The sequence below is a fragment of the Epinephelus lanceolatus genome, chromosome 16 (genome assembly GCF_041903045.1).
Source record: "Epinephelus lanceolatus isolate andai-2023 chromosome 16, ASM4190304v1, whole genome shotgun sequence".
Lineage (NCBI taxonomy): Eukaryota > Metazoa > Chordata > Actinopteri > Perciformes > Serranidae > Epinephelus > Epinephelus lanceolatus.
The window spans coordinates 21,326,306-21,347,164 of NC_135749.1; the positions used below are offsets into that span (position 1 = coordinate 21,326,306).

The 20,859-nt window shown below is 42.1% G+C and overlaps 1 protein-coding gene across 4 annotated transcripts in view; it reads right to left on the minus strand.

Annotated features, from left to right (window-relative positions):
* The window catches only part of trps1 (trichorhinophalangeal syndrome I), a 148,339-nt gene that overhangs the window by 56,596 nt on the left and 70,884 nt on the right, over positions 1-20,859 (minus strand). For 3 of the 4 annotated variants that reach the window (XM_033637077.2, XM_033637079.2, XM_033637078.2), the window contains exons 5-9: positions 19,328-19,934; positions 18,747-18,961; positions 18,068-18,278; positions 16,946-17,183; positions 8,255-9,059 (exon numbers count right to left, since the gene is read on the minus strand). In XM_033637077.2, the coding sequence (XP_033492968.1) occupies positions 8,255-9,059; positions 16,946-17,183; positions 18,068-18,278; positions 18,747-18,961; positions 19,328-19,934 (2,076 nt within the window). The remainder of the gene's footprint in view (positions 1-8,254; positions 9,060-16,945; positions 17,184-18,067; positions 18,279-18,746; positions 18,962-19,327; positions 19,935-20,859) is intronic. The other variant, XM_033637080.2, reaches the window with a different exon arrangement.

Here is a 20,859-nt window from a genome sequence, read left to right on the forward strand (position 1 = left end):
AATGAAAAGGCTGTGTGTGTGTAAGCGACATGTGTCTGAACCAATGAAACACTCACTGGAAAAAGAAGATATCTGAACAGACGGCATGTTAGGCTCAAGTCAAACTAATCATATCATATTACGTGATATTATGAGATATAAACCACTGCATTTTTGTGTAAATGCATTTCAGATCAAGATTCTCATATAATCGTACTTAATCTAAAAGCTGGTGCAAAAAATATCTCAGTACTTTTAATGGTTTTTCCTACTTTGGCGCCAGATCAGTGTGGTTTTTCAGCAATGGGACAATTCACTGAGTGCCAGTGAAGTTTAGACAATCACAGGAAAGTCTCTTTGAGAACTCCAACGATCCCAGAAGGAGGAATTCCTCGTCTTGCTGCGCCCCCCCTCCACGGGAAGGTCGGACTGCAGGGTCAGCTGCCCAGCAGCAGCCCTGGAGCAAATAATGGTTCAATGTCTTGCTCAAGGACACTTCAGCAGGGGGAGATATGTCAGGCACACGGGGATTGAGCCTGAGCTTTCAGCTGAGGGACATATGACTAATCACTACACCACCCTGCTGCCAAAAAGTAACCCAAAGAAAAACCACACAGCCAAATCCTGGGATTTTAAAGTCAATCTAGTGTACTTTTCTATGACTGATGACTGACTTTACACTCTCGGAAGTGGTGTGATGCGGTAAAAAGTTATGTTTCCCGAGCAGGTTGAAAAGGAACACTTGACTTTTATGTTTTTTCTAACCCGAGTCGGAATCAGTCAATCAGACAATTCAAAGCACACTTGAAAAGAGGATTAACATCCAAACCATGAGCCAAGATATAGTCAAGGAAATACGCTAATTCTTGATTAGTGTGAGCCAAAAATGCCAAGCTGTCACCTTTTCACTACACATGTTGTCAGCTGTAATATGTGTGGGTAAGCGTGGCATGGGTGGATTAGCCAAAATGGGTCTAAACGTGGTGGAAATGGTGTAATTTGTTTTGCAAGCCAAATATAATATTCCTAGCAGACAATGAGACCGCTGTGGACTGTCACACAGCGTAAAGCCACACACGGGTCATAACTGTGACACATGCACACTCCTATCGAGCACATACACACGCAACACGCGCATGCACACACACACACAAGCTCGTCCACCAGCATCTCCACAGACAAACACAAACACACAAACGGGTTGAAATTACAGCAAACAGGGTGTCTGATTATGTTTCTGTTACACTAAACACAGCCTGAATGTTTTACACATTCACATTACTGCACACACACACACACACACACACACACACACACACTTTTTTTTCTTTCCAGCATGGCTGTGTTTATTTGAGTCTGTGTCCTGATGGGAAATGTGACTGCTACACAAACAAACTGAACAGTCCAGAACAGACAACTCTGTCTGACTGTGTGTGTGTGTGTGTGTGTGTGTCAAGAGAGAGGGAGAGCAGTTTGGTGAATATCAGTGTGTCTTCCCTTTTTCCGACGCCCACACACACACACACACACACACACACACACACACACACACACTGCACTTCAGCAACTAGAAAGACTAAAGACAGCACTTTTCACATTTTCCATAAGTGACTGTATATATATATAGCACATTTTCTCAAAGTGCAGCCCGCAGGCCAGTGGCGGCCCTCAGAAACATTTTGAGTGGCCCCTGAACATCACATGCTTCCATATAATCAATAAGTAAATCTCCATAGACCAATGTTAAAAATGCCGAACTTTACAGCAGAAATAAACATGTTTACAGCCTGGTACAAACATGCTTTTGGTCTCTATAGAGAACGTTCCCCTTCGCGACAACTGTACAGGGGGTGCATTTTTACATTACTCATGAATTTACATTTTATGAAGCCTTAAAGTTAGGCATAATTAAGGGCAGAGCTGCTTTAAATGACAGGCTGTCTGCAGATAGTGTCTTCAGGCTCTCAGTTAAATTCAACCCTCGCTGTCTCTCCTCCAAATATGATCTACTCTGGCTACAAAAGACCAAGGTGGTGACTGCTGTGATACCAAACTCAAGGCTTCAAAGTTTACAATGCTAGTGCTGTTGGCTGAAGTTAGCAATTCCAGAGGACAACTCAACAGTTTGACATGGAGGTGAGATGGAAAGACATTTTGTTTAATGTCTGCACTTTTTCTGTGTGTCCCTCAATCATACGCTAGCCACCTAAAATGACAATCAGTCATCAAGACTTTGAGGAAAATGAAGCAACCAAAGTCAAAGACTAGATATGCACTGTTGTGTTCTGCTAGCATTATGAAATTGTCTTTTAAGATCAGTCTAATATCAATATATTTCTGATCAGGATGCCTTAATTTTGTTGTGTTTTTTGTCAGCAAGATATGATCTGTGTGTTTTTTTAAAGTTGAAAAATAAACTTGTCAGAGTGCTTTTACACCTTAAAAACTACTTCAAACCTATTTTTGGCATTTATGTAATGCAGGTTTTAGTTATGTATAGGTTGATTTGCGCAACGGCAATATATCTGTGATATTTTCTGCCAGTCAGAGTTTATCAGTTCTTTTGTACCACATGAGCAACTTTTCCAAACTCTAAAACAAATGATCTTATCACTTAATTACATAGTATTTTAGAGCATTTTTCTAGACTCAAGGGACCTTACATGAAAAAGTAACAACAGTCTATTTATAAGACTGACAGGAGAAACTGTACGGAGCACAATTACACATTAATGGCAATTTAATGTGGTTGGATGTAAGAGTTTATCATGACAGTGCAAAATATGCGACAAAAAGGTCCAGGAAATAGACAATATTCAGATAACATAGCAGTTCAGTAAAGAACACAATTTAAATTAAGTTAAATCACCAAAGTTTTTCTTCCTTTTTTTGTCTTTAAAAAAAGCATTAAGCACAAAAACACTGTACTATGCAGTACACACACACACACACACACACACACACACACACACGCACACAGACTTGAGCATAAGCTCCATAATTTCCTGTGGCGGATATAAAGTGATGTTAAATTATCAGCACGGAAAATAAGTTCAATTCATGCTTTAATTTCCTTACAAAACACACACACACACACAATCACGCACACACTCAGAGAATGCAAATTCCGACACATCGCACATAATTAAGTACACAAGCAGTGGAAAGCGCACACAGCCGCAAAGATGCACATGTACGCTGACACGCATGAATTTACGCCGGGAAAGAGGGAAGAGGGGAAATAGAAAGCAAAGTAATGAGAACTTTATGGAAATACAGCTGCGTGTGTGTGTGTGTGTGTCTTTTAAACATAATTAGCTCCGTCGGGCAGAAATGTAAACGAGAGAAACTTTAATGAAACTCTTCTCTGATCTGCTGAAAGCACACATTCCCGTTTATCTCTCTTGGTGCGTCTCTCTATTTTCTCTGTCTGTCTATCCACTCAAATGGAATTGAATGTCACGCATGGGACTTTTAAAACCCCGAAGGTTCACATTTCAGTATTGCATTATGACCACATAAGATGAACACAATTATTTTGTGTTTGTAAGGTCACATCCACAATTTCTTCCTCTCCCTGCGTGCGTCCATTTATCTGCTCCCCTCTGCCGTCCTTGAGGTGGAATTCCCTTTGAAAACACGGTCTGGAATTTATTAGATGATCCAAGTTTTGGGTCGATTCACATATGTTTGGGTAGATTCACGTGTTCACATATGTTTGGCTCAGAGGCGGACCTTTCTCAGCCCTACTTAACTCGAAAAACCACCATTACTCAAAGTCTGTCTCATTCCATGTATAAACTAAAACATTAACCAAGCTTTTACTTTAATTTCATCTCCAAACCTCACACGCTTTCCATTTTTGCCTGTACTTTGCTCTTTACTCCGGTGTACTTTTGAGCCACTAATCCACTTTTTACTTTGCTTCACTTGCCATTTCTGCCTTTGTTACAACTTGGTAAATGCAGGGATTGAGTGAGAGTGGAGCACCTCTACTGCAGATGCCAAAATGCCAGAGCAAAACTCAGAACAACAGGCAGCTTCCAGCGATAATCCCTGGCCACATCTAGCTACACTTTTAAACCAAATCTAAAAAGGAAACAGTTACATAATAAAGTGCTTGCTATGCCTCCAGAAAAACACTAAGGTCTCCACTTTTAAACTCCGCAACACACTGAAGTAAGTTGCCCATACCGGGGTTGAAAATGTAGTTTCCGAACTAACTTTAGCTACCACTACTACTAGTTTTTCATGTGCTATCACTGATATTATAATAAGAACATTAACCTATCTAGTAGCAAGTGGTTGGTTGGGCTTTTAGAGTCATTAATCCTTATTGAAAGGGGTTGGGGTTGTACAATTGCTAAACTGGAACTTTAAACTGAACTTAAAATGTTAAGTAACTTGTACTCTGAGTCCCTTTTTTTTTTACTTAAGTAGGTTTCTCAAATGGTAATTTTCACATCACTTGAGTCATTTGTTATGGAAGTAATTACACTCTACTCAGCATTGCTCATAAAGTCAGTCACAACGTCAGAAAACAACATTTCAGCCTGAGAAAATGTCTTTGAGGTGATAAATCACTATGAAAACAAAGCCTACAGTGCGGCAATGTCTCAACAAGGTAACACTGTGCAGCAATTATAGATCAGGCCTTTCAAATGAAAATATTCTCTCTACAAAACAAAAGGCCTCCCAAACCAGAATACTAAAAACTCTGTGGGTGTATGTGTGTGTGTACGCCTGAAAGCTTAGGTGTGTATGTATCGATCCCTGTGTATCAGGTGAGTTGTCCTTTGAGGAAAAGAAGGGAAATGAAAGAAAAAGAATGAGATGAAAAAGGGGAGAGACGGATCGATGCAGAGGAGAATAGAAAGCACAAGTGAGGATGCAGGAGACTCGAAACTGTGCAGAACCACACACACAGGCACATAAAGAACACACACACACACACACACACACACACACACACAGTGTTTGGATGAAATAAGACTTTGGCTATTTGTTTCTACTTTTGTCTCTTTTTAATCCCTCACTTCCTCCCTACTAACCCACTCCCTGCTTCCTTCCATCATTGCTCTTCCTTAAGCCCTCCCACCTTCTCTCTCACTTCTCTTCACTTGCCATATACAAAGAGTCGATTTGTATTTTGGGTGGATTCACCTTTTATAATTCAGTCTCTGCCCTGTTGCGTCACAGGCTGCATTTAAATTGAACTAAACGTGTGTGTGTGTGTGTGTGTGTGTGTGCGTGCGTGTGCGTGCGTGTCCTTAAGCGTCAATATCTGTGTGTGTGTGCAAAGCTATTTCAGATGATCCTTTGCATTAGTGCCCCTCCCTTACCCTGCCCAGTGATGAGTCAACCTCAGCCTGCCTGCCTGCGTGCGTTTGTGTGTGTGTGTGGTATATTCGTGTGTGTGTGTTTGACGTGTCAGTGCACGCCATGGAAACTGAGAATAAATATTGTGTAGTGAGAGGAGGGAGAGGGAGAACGATGGTAGCAGGGGCCATATATTATGAAGCTATTAAAGTAATAAGTCATGTTCAGCATCCCCTCTAATAAATTGTTAAATTGTTTGTCTCTTCCCTCGCACTCTTCCGCTTTCTTCTTCGCACCTTCACACACTCACTGGCTGTCTTTTCTTTCTCTCTCTCTCTCTCACTCAACACATTCACTCCTTAAGGCTCTGAATTACTCCAAAAAAAAAAAAAAAAATAGAAGTCATGGACAGTGGAAGTGGTTTTATACAACATTGGGATGTGGTTTATACTACATTGGGTGTCTCAGTAGGCAGTCAACACACAAAGTCCACAAAGACCCTGGCGGACATGGAAAATATAATTTGAGCTTCAACCTGAACTGACCCAATGATGGATCAATAATTACAAACTCATAATGTGCAGCCAAACATTGCTTGAACTGACAGAACTGTATTTTTAACTTTAGTGGAGACACCAAAGTTTCCAAAGATACTAAATACTTCCATCTGCGTTCGGGCTAAGTGTAAACATTCCCATTTTTTTAAATGGTGCAGCCATTAAAAGCATTGATTCTTGGGTTTGACCATTTCCCTTAGGTTAAATGTCATGACATCATTGAAGAGTGTGGAACAAGCTGGTGCAGAATGGATAGGATGCTGTGTTTACATAGACATGAATAACCTGTTTATGATTGAGCTCTTGTGGTATCTAGCTTGTGTGTTTGAGCATGTAAACACCTTATCTCAGTTATGAGAAAAATATGTTACCTGGCGTACTCCAAAAGAAACCAGGATAATGTTGCATGTATTAACCTTACTCCGGTCATTGAGCACGGCCGACTACCTGCGGCTTTAGCCAAGCGACGGAACGGAAACACAAACAATGGCGGCGGCAAAAGCGTCTCACTTCGGGAGCGATCAACAAATTGAGTTTTGCCTTTTCATCCTCTGCTCCCCTGTTCGACGTGGTCGTAGTGACAGTAAGAGTCTGGCACCAGTGTGGAGCACAGTGTTGTAAGTGTGGTGTAGCTGCTTTCCGGAACAATATTATCTCAGTACGTAGCATGTGAATGGTTGAGAAAGAAGAGACGACTGTTGGCGATCGCAACAGAGAAGAAATTAGCAGTTAAGTTGCCACGTGTTAATATATCCTGTCGCTCTCATCTCCCATTGCCAGTTTGTCTTCGTACACATTATAGGTGCCTGCGCAAATAGACTGCAGTAATCAGCAACCAGGTTGGGAGTATTTTTCGTGGATACAGAAAATATGGCTAACCCAATTTCTCTGTGCTCACGTAAACACCATATCCTGGATATGATCATAACCAGGATAAGGCTCATAAACATGTCATTCAAACCCCAAAAAGTGCACTCATTGAGATATGTTCTTTTGCTTCTTTCCAGGAGTTAAGTGAGAAGATCTATGTCAACCTCATGTCTGTACACTAAGTACAGAGCTAGAGTCAGGACATTGTTAGCTTAGCTTATCATAAAGACTGAAAGCAGTTGGAAACAGCTAGCCTGGCTCCATCCAAAACGAATAAAACATCTACCAACTCCTCGGGAGCCCGCGCACACGCTATGACTTGTTCGTTTCAGGGGAACACAGACGAATGCTGTGTGTTAAGGGGTTAACTTTTTTTGCTACGTACTTTTATCTCCATCTGACTCTCCCTATCTTTGTCTCTTCATCTCAATTTTCCTCCCTTTCTCTCTCACGCATGCAGTCTCTCCCTCTCTCTTGGTCTCACTCGCTCTCACAGACACACACTGCCCCACCCACGATAATGAGTAAACCTCTTGCTGCCCCACCCAGCCCAGTCTGCCAAGTTACTGCCAACACCTCACACACACACGCACACACAGTGTACACGCATGCACCAGACCAACAACTTGTACAAAGGAGCCATACACTCAACTCACACTGATACGTGCATACTCACACACCACCAACACAACTCTCACACTTAATACTACTACTTACAGAGACCCATGTCAGTGCCCTGACACACACACGAACACACACACACACACACACACACACACACACACACACACACACACACACACACAAACACACAAAGTACAGTCTATTCTGATCTAATGTGATCATAGCCAATAAGCTTTGCGGCGCTGGCAAACCACAGTCTGTTCCTACCAGCCCATGACATCACTGTGAAGTGAAATGCATTGTGGGCTGCAAAGTAGGATGAGGGAACTGACTGACGGTTGGGTGGGGGGGGGGGGGGGGGGGGGGGGTGTAACCATGGGAACTGTCAGTTTGCCACCCCGTTGCTGTAGCAACCTGCAAGTTTCTCACTGTTGTGAGTTAAAATCTAATTTAAAAAAAAGATGAACCCAACTTTTGGGAAAGGAAATTATGTCATGGAATCATACGCACATGAACAACAGCTCGCAGAGATATGAACACTCGCGGGCATGCTGGGACGCTCGTACACACTTTGCTAGCCAACTTCAATCTGCATAAGTACTCTAAATATGACGGAAGAATTACAGATCTCATTGTGGCTGCTCTCTGCATGAGGTCTAATCCTCACATCTGATTCAAAGGAAATGAAGATGGAGGCGTATTAATAGAAGCACTTTGACAACTAATGCTCTCAGCAGGTAGGATCTGGCTAGCTACAAAGACCTTTATTCAGAGTCAGAGCTAAAAGCTAGAATCAGGGTGTAAATGAGACAAAGGGGAAAGATTAGGCTGAATGAGAGAAGGAGGTGAATGTGAAACAGGGATATTAAGATCGAGAGGAGGAGGAGGAGGGTGTTCCACCTTACCCGTAATAGGGATTGGGACTCCTCTTTTGCGGCTCCTCCTTTCTCCTGTCCTCCTCCACCTCCACTCCCTCCTCCTCCTGTGTACTGTTGAGGCATCTGGCTCCGTTTCTCCGCTACACCTCCGCCTCCAGCTCCACCTGCAGTGGCTCCTCCTGGCCTCCCTCCTCCGTACAGCTTGGCATCTCCCAAATACGACTTGGTATCTCCCATAAACGACTTGGTGTCTCCCAGGTAAACCATGCTTGGTGAAGCTACGCCTCTTTTCTGCTGCGAGGCCTCATGGTTGGCTGAAACAAATGACAGCGAGAGGGGGGAGGAGAAAAGAGAGGGGCTCCCACCTCCTGCGCCTCTTTCTACTCCTCTGTCAGGCCCCATTCGCTCCTTGGGCACCCAGAGTAAACCGTGTGCCTGCTCGCCTCCTCTTTCTCCTAGTCCTCTCGTCTCCCCAAGCACCCAGCCTTTCTCCCGCTCTCTTTCTTTCTCCTCACCTCCCTCACTTTTTACCACCCCTCCTGCCTCTTCTCTGCCTCCTTCTGCCAACCGTCCCTCAGGCGGTGCAAGGGAATAGAGGAGGCGAAGATCCCCCTTGCTTTCTTCTTTAATGGCTAAGGTGGAGGGAGCTGAGCAGCCATTGGCTGAGAGTGTTAACGAAGGTGTCACTGAGGTGGGTAAGGAGTTCGTTGTCAGTGAGCTTAATGAGGGAGAGGAGTCGTGACAGTGGGCCGAGTTAAAATGGTCCAGGAGGGCCGACGAATCAGGAGCCGTGAAGTCGCATCGTCGACATCGGCAGCACGCATGGACACGCCTGCAGAGAGAGAAACAGCAGTGAGTGAATTATCTGCAAATAAATATATATATAAATATTAACTTGGAATAGAATTAATGAAACTTAATTTTGAATCAGCTCTACACTCACACTGGTTAGATTGCTACATAAATGGTGTTTTCTTCGGTTTGTCAATTAATGTCAGGACAATAACGTTAACAAGACCTCTTGAACAGTTTTTGTCATTACAGGTTATGTTTAATGTGACAGTGAGTCACACTCAAGTCAGAACACTAACAATAATGAGACTGAACCAAATAATTCAGATTTAAGTACATGCTTTTGTTTTTCTTTCTATAAATCCAAAATGTGAAACACATTCATTTCCAATAGCTTTCAGTGGGCTCGTATATGACAGATATCCAAAGAAGAACTGTCACTGATCACATTTAGAAGAAAATCCACTCCCTGAATCGACTTAATTGCATTTAAAGTGCATTTGTCCCAGCCCAACTTCCTCCAACCACTCAGGTAGAGTTTCACTGAGCCCGTGGCCAAAAAGTGACTCAGTGTTCCACTAAATCACCACGAATTAGGACAAAACTGCAAGGAATGTAAATGAATCTGAATGACAAGAAATGAATCACCCATCAACAAACCACCTTCATTTCCTGTTGGCACAGCCCTGACTGACCAGCAATATATACATACACAACATCAGGGTTTTTCCTGGCTCCGAAAACAGTTTAGATGCTTCTTGTGCGGGCCAGCGAGCAAAATCAATCAACCATCTATACCAAAAACTTGGACTCCTGTTTGCAGTGGCTTTTGGTGGGCCCATTATGGACAGCTGCTTTATATTTAGAGATATAGGAATATTAACTAAAAGCTGTCAGAATATACCCAGATGAATATGTTAATATATGTTAAATAGAACAATAAAACGGCATCTGTTTGTCTGTGTTGAGACAATCTAATTATTTGACTGCTCAACTGTTTGATTGAGCTGTGAACATTAATGGTTTATCACACCTTTCTTCTTGAAAAACAAATAACAGGATAATAATTCAGACCTGTCCTTCTTAATTATTTCAAAGAAGACCTGCCATGCGTGAGAAGTAGGAATTGATTCGATGCAATATTTGGCGAATAAGTCAGGTGTGTAACTTTGACTCAAGAACAGGATGAACATTTTTCCACCTATTTCACTCACATCTCATCCTAAAGCAGCAATTTGCTCGACGCCGCTGTTGTTTTTGCTTGAGTGTTTCCCCACCAGTGACTTCTCATTACTGCCACACTGCAACAGGAGTGTCTTATGACAGTGGAATATAATCATGCGAAAGATTTCAATGCAAACATCTAAGGGATATCAAACTGTCATCTGTTCTTGCCTCTCATACATGTGGATTTTTCTTGGGAACCTACCAAAACAATTCTCAATACATCTGCACTATCTTTGTAATTTGTAAGCCATTTTTTTTTGTGACACGTTCTTTGAATGACTGAAGTGAAACTGTACTGATATGTAGGTCCAAACAAAATAAAATAAAAGCAGTGCAGATTTGTGTCTCTTCTCCATCTCCCTCACTCTTTCTCTGTATATATATTATCTGTCTTCGTCTATCCATTGCTCTTCATTAATTGCTGAAGAAAATAAACTCCCCGGGTAATGACAGATTCAAGCTGCGGCTTTAAACAGCATCTTGATCAGATCAAGCTAGTCTAGGTATTTGTCGAAATTTGTGAAAATGTGTGTGTGAGTAAAGTACACCTTGTACCTAGTAGACTTAAATGTCTCCAGATGCTGAACAAAGACACAGTGGCCTCTCTGTTTGTCATCACCATATGCACACATGCACACACGCACTGGTGCACTTACTGACTCATTTATTCACTTACTTGCTCCGTCACTGTTTCTCGCTCTTAGACTCTCTTACAAACACACAGAGTCATGATGAATGGAGTTTATATCATTCATTCTACACATGTACTGATCTAATCCAACTTTGCTCTGAACACTGTCAACAGCTACATTTGCCTCACGTACACTGAATTACATTTTCCTATGACAAATAAGAAAGAGGACATTACATTTATTATTAAAGCAATAAAAAATTAAAGCAGGTTGAATGATTTTTTAAAATTCTTTGTAAACAATATTTTGCTTGTAAGACCATTTTTTTCACTAAGTTATTTCTTTGAGAATGGCAAACTGGCATCACAGAAGTAAAAGGAGTTCAATGGGATTCATAATTTTGCCCTTAGAGGTATTTACTTGTAAAGCGACATGGAGACATGTGGCATTTTAACAGATGTGTTGAGTAAGTAAACTAATTAGCAGAAGAATAATGTGTCCAAGAAAGTGTCTGCATAAGAAATATGTAACACTCGACACGGCAAAGTCTTCATTAATATCTCTCATGGCAACATGTGAAGTTTGTAATGTAATGCCGATGGCGGTGTCGAGTATGAAATTCTCTCTAAAGGTCTACTCTTGCAGCATTGGACTATGTACATATTTAACTTGTTAATATAATTAAATACGGAGTTTCAAGTTTGGTTGGCTTCCCTGGTGTGTCTTAGAGACTTTTAATTTGAGACTGGTCCCAAGAAAGCCAACTTAAAGGCGTTTGATATGAGAGCAAATAGCCGACACATCCCACGCTTTTGTGCCACCTTATGTGCACCTTACACTCATGCACTAAGTCTCTTAAATAACCAGTCTGTGTTCAGGGCCACAACCCCCACATCCTCTGGGGTCAAGACACGCCTGCCATAACAAGTCTAAAGACACACACACACATACACCAATCAGCCAAAACATTAAAACCACTGACAGATGAAGTGAATAACTTTGATTATTTTGTTCCAATGCATTGTTCTGCTGGGAAAACTTTGGTTCTGGCATTCATGTGGATACCACCTGACATGTTCCACCCACTCAAACACCGTTGCCGACCAAGTACCCCCCCTCATGGCAACAGTACTCCCGAATGGCAGTGGTCCCCTGGCAGAAAAAAGCAGCATGCCTCACTACAAAAACTGTTCAGAAATGGCCTGTGGAGCATGGCAAAAAGCTCAAGGTGTCGACCTGACTTCTAAATTTCCCAGGTCCCAATCTGCTCAAGGATTCTTGTGATGTGTTGGTACCCCAGATGTACCCCTAATCCAAGGTGAGGCCTCCTTGGATTGGACTTGGCTCTGGCCTGTCAAGGTATGGACACAAGATCTCTGGGAGTGTCCTGTGGTGTCTGGCACCAGTGCGCTGGCGGCAGATCCATTTAGTCCAGTGGGTTGTGAGGTGGGTTAATGGCACGTATCACAGGTGCTCATTCAGATTGGGGTCTGGGGAATTTGGAAGCCAGGTTGACACTTTGAGGTCTTTGACACATTCCTTGGGCCATTCCTGAGCAACCCTGGGTTAGGGATACATCTGGAGTACCAACAATCACAAGAATCCTTGAGCAGATTGGGACCAGGGAAATTTAGAAGCCAGGTCGACACCTTGAGCTTTTTATTCACAGGCCATTTCTAAACAGTTTCTGTAGTGTGGCATGGTGCATTATCCTGCTGGGGGGTCACTGCCATTGGGGAGTACTGTTGCCATGAGGGGGGGTACTTGGTCTGCAGCGGTGTTTGAGTGGGTGGAACATGTCAGGTGATATCCACATGAATGCCAGAACCAAAGGTTTCCCAGCAGAACAATGCACTGTAACAAAATAATCAAAGTTATTCACTTCACCTGTCAGTGGTTTTAATGTTTTGGCTGATAGGTGTGTACTCACCATGTGCTAATGATTACATGGCAGTATTTCTGCAATACCAACAGTTTGACAACAAGCTTCATATTGTTTGTGCCTAAACAAGACACTCATTTTGCAACTTATTTTAAAGCCCAAACACCTTGAGTATAAATAGCTTAAAGTGGAACTACGCCCTTTTTCAAAAGTCCTACATGTTATTCCTGTGGTCTAAGACAGTCCAAAAATATTAGTAGACATGAAGAGCTCTCTACCGAATCCATAACTAGAGTGCTAAAACTCAAATGTGTGACAGCGTCCAGTAAAAAGTCTGGAGCTGTATCCATATACTAGTAATGTGCCCATATACTCAGAACATTCCCCAGTGTGCTATCAGTGTCATCTACAACATCTTTCCAAATTCACGGAGCAGCTCCAGACTTTATACTTGATGACATGACCAGTTTGAGACACTGGCTTTGAGTAGACTGAATTTTCATGGGCCATGGAAATAATATTGGAATTTTAAATTAAGGTGGTTCCACTTTAAAGTCCCTGTGAAACAGAAGTTAGAGTGTCTTCAGCTTCTGTACTGTGACGTATTTCCCTGTGAAACTGAATATTTGAGCGGTGTACAGTTAAAAGAGGGGATTAAAACTGATTAGACCTCTAAAAAGTGGGCGGGCTTACAGTTTAGCACAGTATGGAGCTGGAGAGGACTGTTGGCTTTGCACATACATCCTTCACCTCATCAAAGTCAAGTCATCAAAAACACAACAGGAAGAGAAAAGACGTACATATTTGGTAAATGAACAATTAATACAAGGACACAGGATATAAATTACATATTGCACATTCTCGGCTACTGCAACAAAGACGCAAGTTTTGAAGGTGTTAGTCTATGTCTGTACCTTACAGATGTCAGGACCTCAGTGAGAGTGTTTGGCTGTAGAAGCTGTAAGGGAGATTGATTAGTTTGTTTCAGCTGCTATCCCCCCAACAACACCGCGGCCCTTTGTTCTGAGCACCCTATAATTAAATCCTGAATTTTGTTTTCTAAAACTTGGCCTTGGATTCCTTTAAGGTTTGGTTGCTTTTAGTGGCGGTGTGAAACTTTCTGGCTTTATTTCAGTTTTATTTGATTTGAGCTCCGAGATTCAGGGCTTAGATTTTGTTAGGGACGTGAGTGGACTGTTAAATCCCCTCCACACGCTCTCACTCTCCCTCTCCCTTGTCACCCTCTCTCCCTCTTCTCTCCACTTTCCCTCACTTTCCCCCTGTTTCTTTGTCTTTCACTCTCCTTCCTTCGTGCAATCCAATGCTTGACTTTTTCAAACTTTTTACTTCTCCTTCTGTCTGTAACTCCTTCCCTTCTTTCTCGATTTCTCCCTCTCCTTCTCTCTGCCCTCACCCTAAAATGAATCAAACTTTTAAATCTTTCATTGATTCGCAACAGAAATCTTGCTAAGATGGCTCCGTCAGACTGTAATTTTCTGCGTTTGTGTGCAAGAAAACAAGAAAGAGTAACTTGTGTATGTGACTTTGTTTGCGAGCATATATCAAGAAGCAATCCAAATCTGCAATCTAGATCAATACTTGCATACACAAAAAGATTTCACACAATCTTCAGTTCTCCCTCAGTCTCGCAGTTTGTCTTCAGCACCAACTTTCCCACACCACCTCTCTCTCTCTCTCTCTCTCTCTTTCCCGCCCTGATAGCTTTCTCTATCATTTGCTGGCTCTGTCACTGAAAACCCAGCGAACAAGCATATGTGTGTATGTGTGTGTTTGTGGGGGCAACAAATTGGCTGGTGAGTCTAGTCTGACCTCTCCAGGCTTTTAAAGGTCTGTGAAACTGAGCTTATGACTTATTTAGCAGGTATACACATTCAGTGCACAAACATCTGTGCAAGCAACAAACAACAACATTTTACTGCCAAGCATTGTATGAAAATAAAAAAAGTAAACTTACAACCAATCCGTAAGTCTTTGGCTTTACACTGACAGACAAGCCTCTTGGAAAAAAGCTGTTCCAGGAAGGACAGTCAGTAAAAGTACTCATAGTAATCATAAATATAGGATGATTTCACACATCAAAGTCTGTTTACAAGTCTAGGGCGTACTACAGCTTATGCTAACAAATTGTATACAGCATTTTGTGACTCCAGAGGAAGATAAGTGAAATCAAACTGCATCAGTTGAGATGCAAATTTGAGAAAAAATAAATAAATATGGCCTCTGTTAGTGGCACTGGTCGCTAACAGCTGTTAGCGACGCAGTGTTGCGAGAAGGATGAGGTGTGTGAGGTTGTCAAAAGACAAGACGTGATTGGTTTGTTTTGATTTACACCCGCCCCAACAGTCCTACATTGTAAACACAGCCAGCATGGCGAGGAGGGGGTTTGTCAACTCGCGTTGCGTGTGTCTGTGTAGGAGCCTGAATGAATACTCCATGAAGTATCAGATGACATGGTTTCATCAATGTTATCATAGCTTTTTGGTACACAGCAGCTACTGTTGTTGCAATATGCGTTTGAAACAGTGAGGCGCTAGAGCGCAATACACAATCTCAACACTAGATGGGAGAAATTCCTACACAGTGCCCGTTCAAGCAGCTATCAATCATGCCAATCACTGCTCCTGAACAGCGATTAAAATCTCAGACTAGACAGCACATATGTTAGTGTACTATTTAGCTGTAAGATGAGAAAGCTGGTCCGTCCCATAGGCGGTGCTTGATATTTCGGGCCTCTTTTCGGTCGGCATTTCCAACATGGTGTCCAGGTCACAAACTTTCTCATTTGAGGCAAGAAATAGGCAATGCAGTAACTGAATCTTCACTCATATATGATCAGCACTGCCTAGTTCATCAGTTTGATTGCGGTTCACAAACAGTGATTGACAGGACTACTCTGCTCTGTTTTTGGCGTGCTGTTGTAGATTCTAGCAAATGCCATTAGAGGCAAAAAGGAGAAATGGATGAACATGATTTTTTATCTGTGTCATGTACTTCTTTCAGAATATAGTCAGAGTTATTTTCACAGAAGTTCAAAGTTGCAATGCTAAGTCAATAGAGTACTCTTTTATAGGCCTTGTACTTGTAGTAGACTCAAAATACGTCAACATACAGGAGTGTACTTAAAGCAGCATAGTAGAGTTAGGGGACAGCAATCATTTGAAAAGGTAGTGATAGAGAGGCTGGAGTGTTTAAATCCCTTCTAAAAGAACAAAACCAGATTCTCACAGTTTCATATGGCAGAGTTGATTCCAAGATCAGATTAAGTCCTCGATAACTCAGCAGGTAAGAAGACCTGGCGCTGATTTTATAGTTTAAGAGCACACTCACATCTCCTGATCAGTTTCAAACTGCCAGTATTTGAAACATATACGAATCTTGCCCTGACAACAGGTGATGTCATAAATCACAGACTGAAATGGGAGGAAATGAGTGATGGAACTGAGAAACTGTAAACAGAAACTGAGTTTATATGTATCCGGAAAATGGAAATAGCCTCAAAGCATCTACACTTACAAGTGTTGCTGGATTTTTGACTCTTTGAAGTGGAGCGCATCACAGTATGGTGATACTCAGTATGTGATAGCACATAAAAGACAACAAACCTGTGTGTATCTATCAGGTCTGAATTGCTTCCAGGTGTGAATGTCGAAATGATATCTTTGAGACTGCTAAGTGTATGATTTTTTTTAATGGGTTGTTGCTGAAAATGAGTATGCTCAGTCAACATGTTCTGGGTAATTGGGTGTAAAAAAGAGAATTACAGGGCTTTGAATCCCAGCATGAGCAATGTTTGATCATCTTCCCTGACTTGGAAAAGATTTTTTTTTTTTTTAATTCTCACAGTCATCCAGTTACGGGAACATTTAGTCAGCCTCTAAATGGAATATTGACTCTTTGAATAACATGCAATCACATGTCACATTCAGTCACTCAGTGAATAAATTACACAGAATCACCAGTTGGTGGCAAACTCAATAAAAAAACATTTTTCTAGTCCTCTTAAAAAAAAACACCAACACATCCCTTGATATTATATCTATGTTCTACTTCTGACTTTTTCTGAATGTTATATGAAAACTGTAATGTTGTTGTTGGTATTTCAAAGCTTTTTTATACCTGTTCATGTCTAAGAATCAACCCTATCTTATCCCACTGTACTCTTACCTGTAGTGTCTAAAAATCTCTTCTTCCACTTCTGTGATGAAGTGACACTTTGTACAAGAGTACTCCCTCTCTCCTCCTCCTCTCCCCCCTTCCTTGTCACCTCCGACCTCTTCCTCAGCCTTGACATGTGGCGGCGCCCCCTTTAGGTTGATCAGGGTGTGGCAGCTTTCGTAGTGCTGGAGCAACACATCGATGTCGGTGGTGGCAAATGCACACTGGTCACACAAGTGGGTGACGCCTAGGATCAGAAAAACAGGACATATCAGGGGCAAGAAACAAAGAAAGGACTATGTTGAATGTACTGACAGTCAAGTTGCAGTTAACATCCATGTCTGTCCAGACTCATGTAGTATCTGTATTAGAGACTTAAAGGAATTTTGAGTGTATGTATTGATGTGTATGATTTCAGTGAATCATTTCCAGCGAGAAACATGCTGTCTTTACTTAGAGACTATTTTTACAGAGGACTGATAGAGAGCTTTGTCACATGGTGCCCTCTGTCCTGGTTGTTATCCAGGGAGAGACCTTTCACTTAATTTCATCCTGTTAAACATTTGTGTGAGATTTTGTCATAATTAGCATATGAATTCTGAGTTATGAGGTCACAGTGACCTTGATCTTGACCACCAAAATCGAATCAGTCCGATTCATTGTTCCCACACACATTTTCATGGATAAAGTTTCAAAACTTTTCAATGACTTTCCAAGGACACATAATAAAATGTTCATGACCATTCAAAACATATCACAGGAACGGTATTGTATCGTCCACTTTACTTCAAATGTTAATTACGATATGAAAATTAAACGGCAACATTTTCTAATATCTAGATGGGTATGTTAATATTCACTTCAAATGCAAACAAAAGGACGAGTCAATACAAAGTTCTTTAAAAAATACATGGAGTGAGAGACTGCACACAGGTAGTCAAATTCCATCCAGGCATTCCTGACGTATCACTTTCACATGAGTGGGAAGGATGTTAAGTTAAAGTAATCTTCAAAATCAAATCTATTAAACTTTGAGTCCAAGTGGATGTTTGTGCCAAATCTAAAAAAATACCCTTGAGGCGTTGCCAGCGCAGGGATATAAAAACTTGAAAATATTCTGCCTCTGAATACCTTGTGCGACAACAGGATGGGCAGGGTTAGAGGGGTTAAAAGCTGATCCCGAAATCATACCGGGGTCACCTCTAGGATTAGGAGGGGTCATGCTGGGAGAGGTGGCGGTAGCAGGTTTCGATCCGGCGGTGTCCTGCTGCTTGGTAGACGGAGGAAACTTGGAACAGCATTTAGGGCAGCTGGGCTTCCGACAAGCGAAGGGGTGAGACACCTATTGAGAGGAATCAGACAGAGCTTGGTGAAGAGCAGCATGGATCTTTGCATGCTGTGGATATTACTGACAAAACTGACTTTTAAGAGTTTGTTTTCTTCTGTTGTGATGTGCTTGTGTTCTCTGTGAATGCAGGTGATATCAGAGGGTACCAGTGTGAGTGTGCATCATTAACTGAATGATGCCACCCCCAATTCTGGCTGCTGACCATCCTTTTTTGCATTTTTAACAGCTGCAACGGCACCGTTTGGCAGCTGGCACAAAGGAGGGTGGGGAGTGTGCGTGGGTGGATCGGGGGAAGCAAGGGAATTTTAACTAGGCTGAAAATTGGAACAATTAACTTTACACTTGTTCATATATTACATTTTATTTCCTTGTGCTTACAAAACAGCTCAATTCTCCATCTAATTGGGAGGCAAACACCAATACACCAAGCAAATAAACATTTCAATATTTTATTAATCTCACCTCCCCCAGGTGTTTCTGCGGCTGACAGAGCCCCTGTGGACAGTACATGCAGTGCTGAATGCAGCATCGGTGGATGGAGTGGTTGTGCTGGTAGTGCAGCAGTAACGGTGCTACTACGATCACATCTGCACTGTGGGCCATCGAGTACCGGAAATCACACAACTGGCAGTTATAACTGGTCACGACTGCTTCTGAATCACTGCTGTTTGGGTCTCCTAGGAGCAGACAACATAGCAAAGGTCTGTTAAATAAAACAGATTGGGTCTTGGAGCAGAAAAACAAGAGTATGTTAGAAATTCAACAGACAAGGAGGGTCAAGGAGTATCACAGCACCATAAACGATAAAAAAGAAGGGGTCAAGCAGTACTGTAGCACTTCTAACAGCAAATAAGTAAAGCCAGGAGTGTCGCCGTCTCAAGGAAGAGCATAAGAGTACTAGAAGAAGTAAAAATCATGACTGCTATTTAATTTTATTATACTTGGTCATTAATCTTGTGCTCCATTAAAGTAGCCACCTTCTACTGAAAAACATGGAAAGCACTCCACAACCACATTTCACCATGCTTCTCCTACTTCATTACCTTGGCTGGTGCTAGATGGGTTAGATGATAGATCTTTGCGACTTTTGGATGACACGTGGCCTCTTTCTCCTCCTTCTCTTCTCCCTCCTCTCTCTCTGTCCGCCCCACCAGGATTAGAGTTGCTGGGGCTCATAGTACCTCCCGTGCTCATTCGGTGTCTTTGTTCATAGTGCTCTAAAAGCTTCGCTGAGCCCCCTGACCACTCACAGCTCCAGCTACAGAATTTACACCAATAATACGTAGGCACAGGATCTCGTCCCGGCTCTCCCGTCCAGCTTGATGAATCTGAACACGCCCTGACTGGGATGGAGTACCCCACCAAGGAATCGTCTTCTGCTCTAACTGCGACTCTCTCCGCCCCATCTAAGATTTGACTCCTCCCCTTGCCCTGGTTGTCGTGCGTTGCAAGGTTATTGGTGGCCAGCAGGGGCGTGCTTGGCGGGGTTTTGACTTTATTTGGATGCGAGGACAGGAAGTGTTGTTCAAGTTCTAAGGAGTTACTGCCCATGTATGTGAAGTTGCAGAATTTGCAGCGGAAGTATTTCGTATTCCCCTGGCAATCAGAGGTCTTGCGTCCAATCCCAATGAGCTTGCCACCCAGCGTCACCTGTTGACAAGCAGAAAAGAAAGGATTAAGAACATCAGAACTAAAACTAAATCCCTGTTTATCATACAGTCCTGCATGTGATTCAAACTTAAAAGGCCATTTGTGAAGTTAGGTAAAGATGCAGGGCTGTGAGGTTCTGTTCGGCTGGTAGGTTCGTTGGTTGTTATGCTCATTTCTGACCAAATTTCTATTGGTCAGTTGCTGGTGTTACTTCAATAGAGCCATGTATTTCCCAAGTTTTTTTTTTACAAGCTGAAAAATGACAGCTGTTATTAATCAGCACTTGTATTTGTCCTCTGTAACAGTTGGTTTTCCCTGTGTTTGTCCTGCCCCCTCTCCACTTTGATTAGACGGTTGGTGACAGTGACAGGTGCAGTGTTTTACCCAAAGTTAAACATTTTTTAACTCTCATTTTGAATTGGAAAATGGATAAAAATTCAGACTTTACTAAGTCCCTAAAAAAACGCCGCAGTTCAAGGCTGAATTACAAAGCTTCTGAAAGGAACAGCATCACACTAGAGCCCTTGTTGGAGCAGCAGGATGGCTAACGTTAGCTTCTGGACTAAAAATAGTTAAGACTTTCCGGCATGCTGCATTACAGAGATATTTAAGGTTAGTAATGTTATGTTGTATGGTCAGCCTCAGAGTTATCCTCTGTAGTGTCCATCATGTCAGATCTTTCTCATCACTCCTGTTTAATGCTTAGTGGTGGGAAAGACTCGCAAGTGTGCAGTTTATTTTCAGATAATATCACCCTGGAGATTGCATTTATATCTTACTTAGGACATTCAACTTGCCTAAACACAGACTTAGTGTGTTAATGTCGAGCCCTGTAACAGGAAAAAAAAAACGCTTTGTGGACACAAAATGCTACTAGGTAGGGCACTCTCAGTGCACTGTGGCCGATTTAGTTCATCTGAAGATA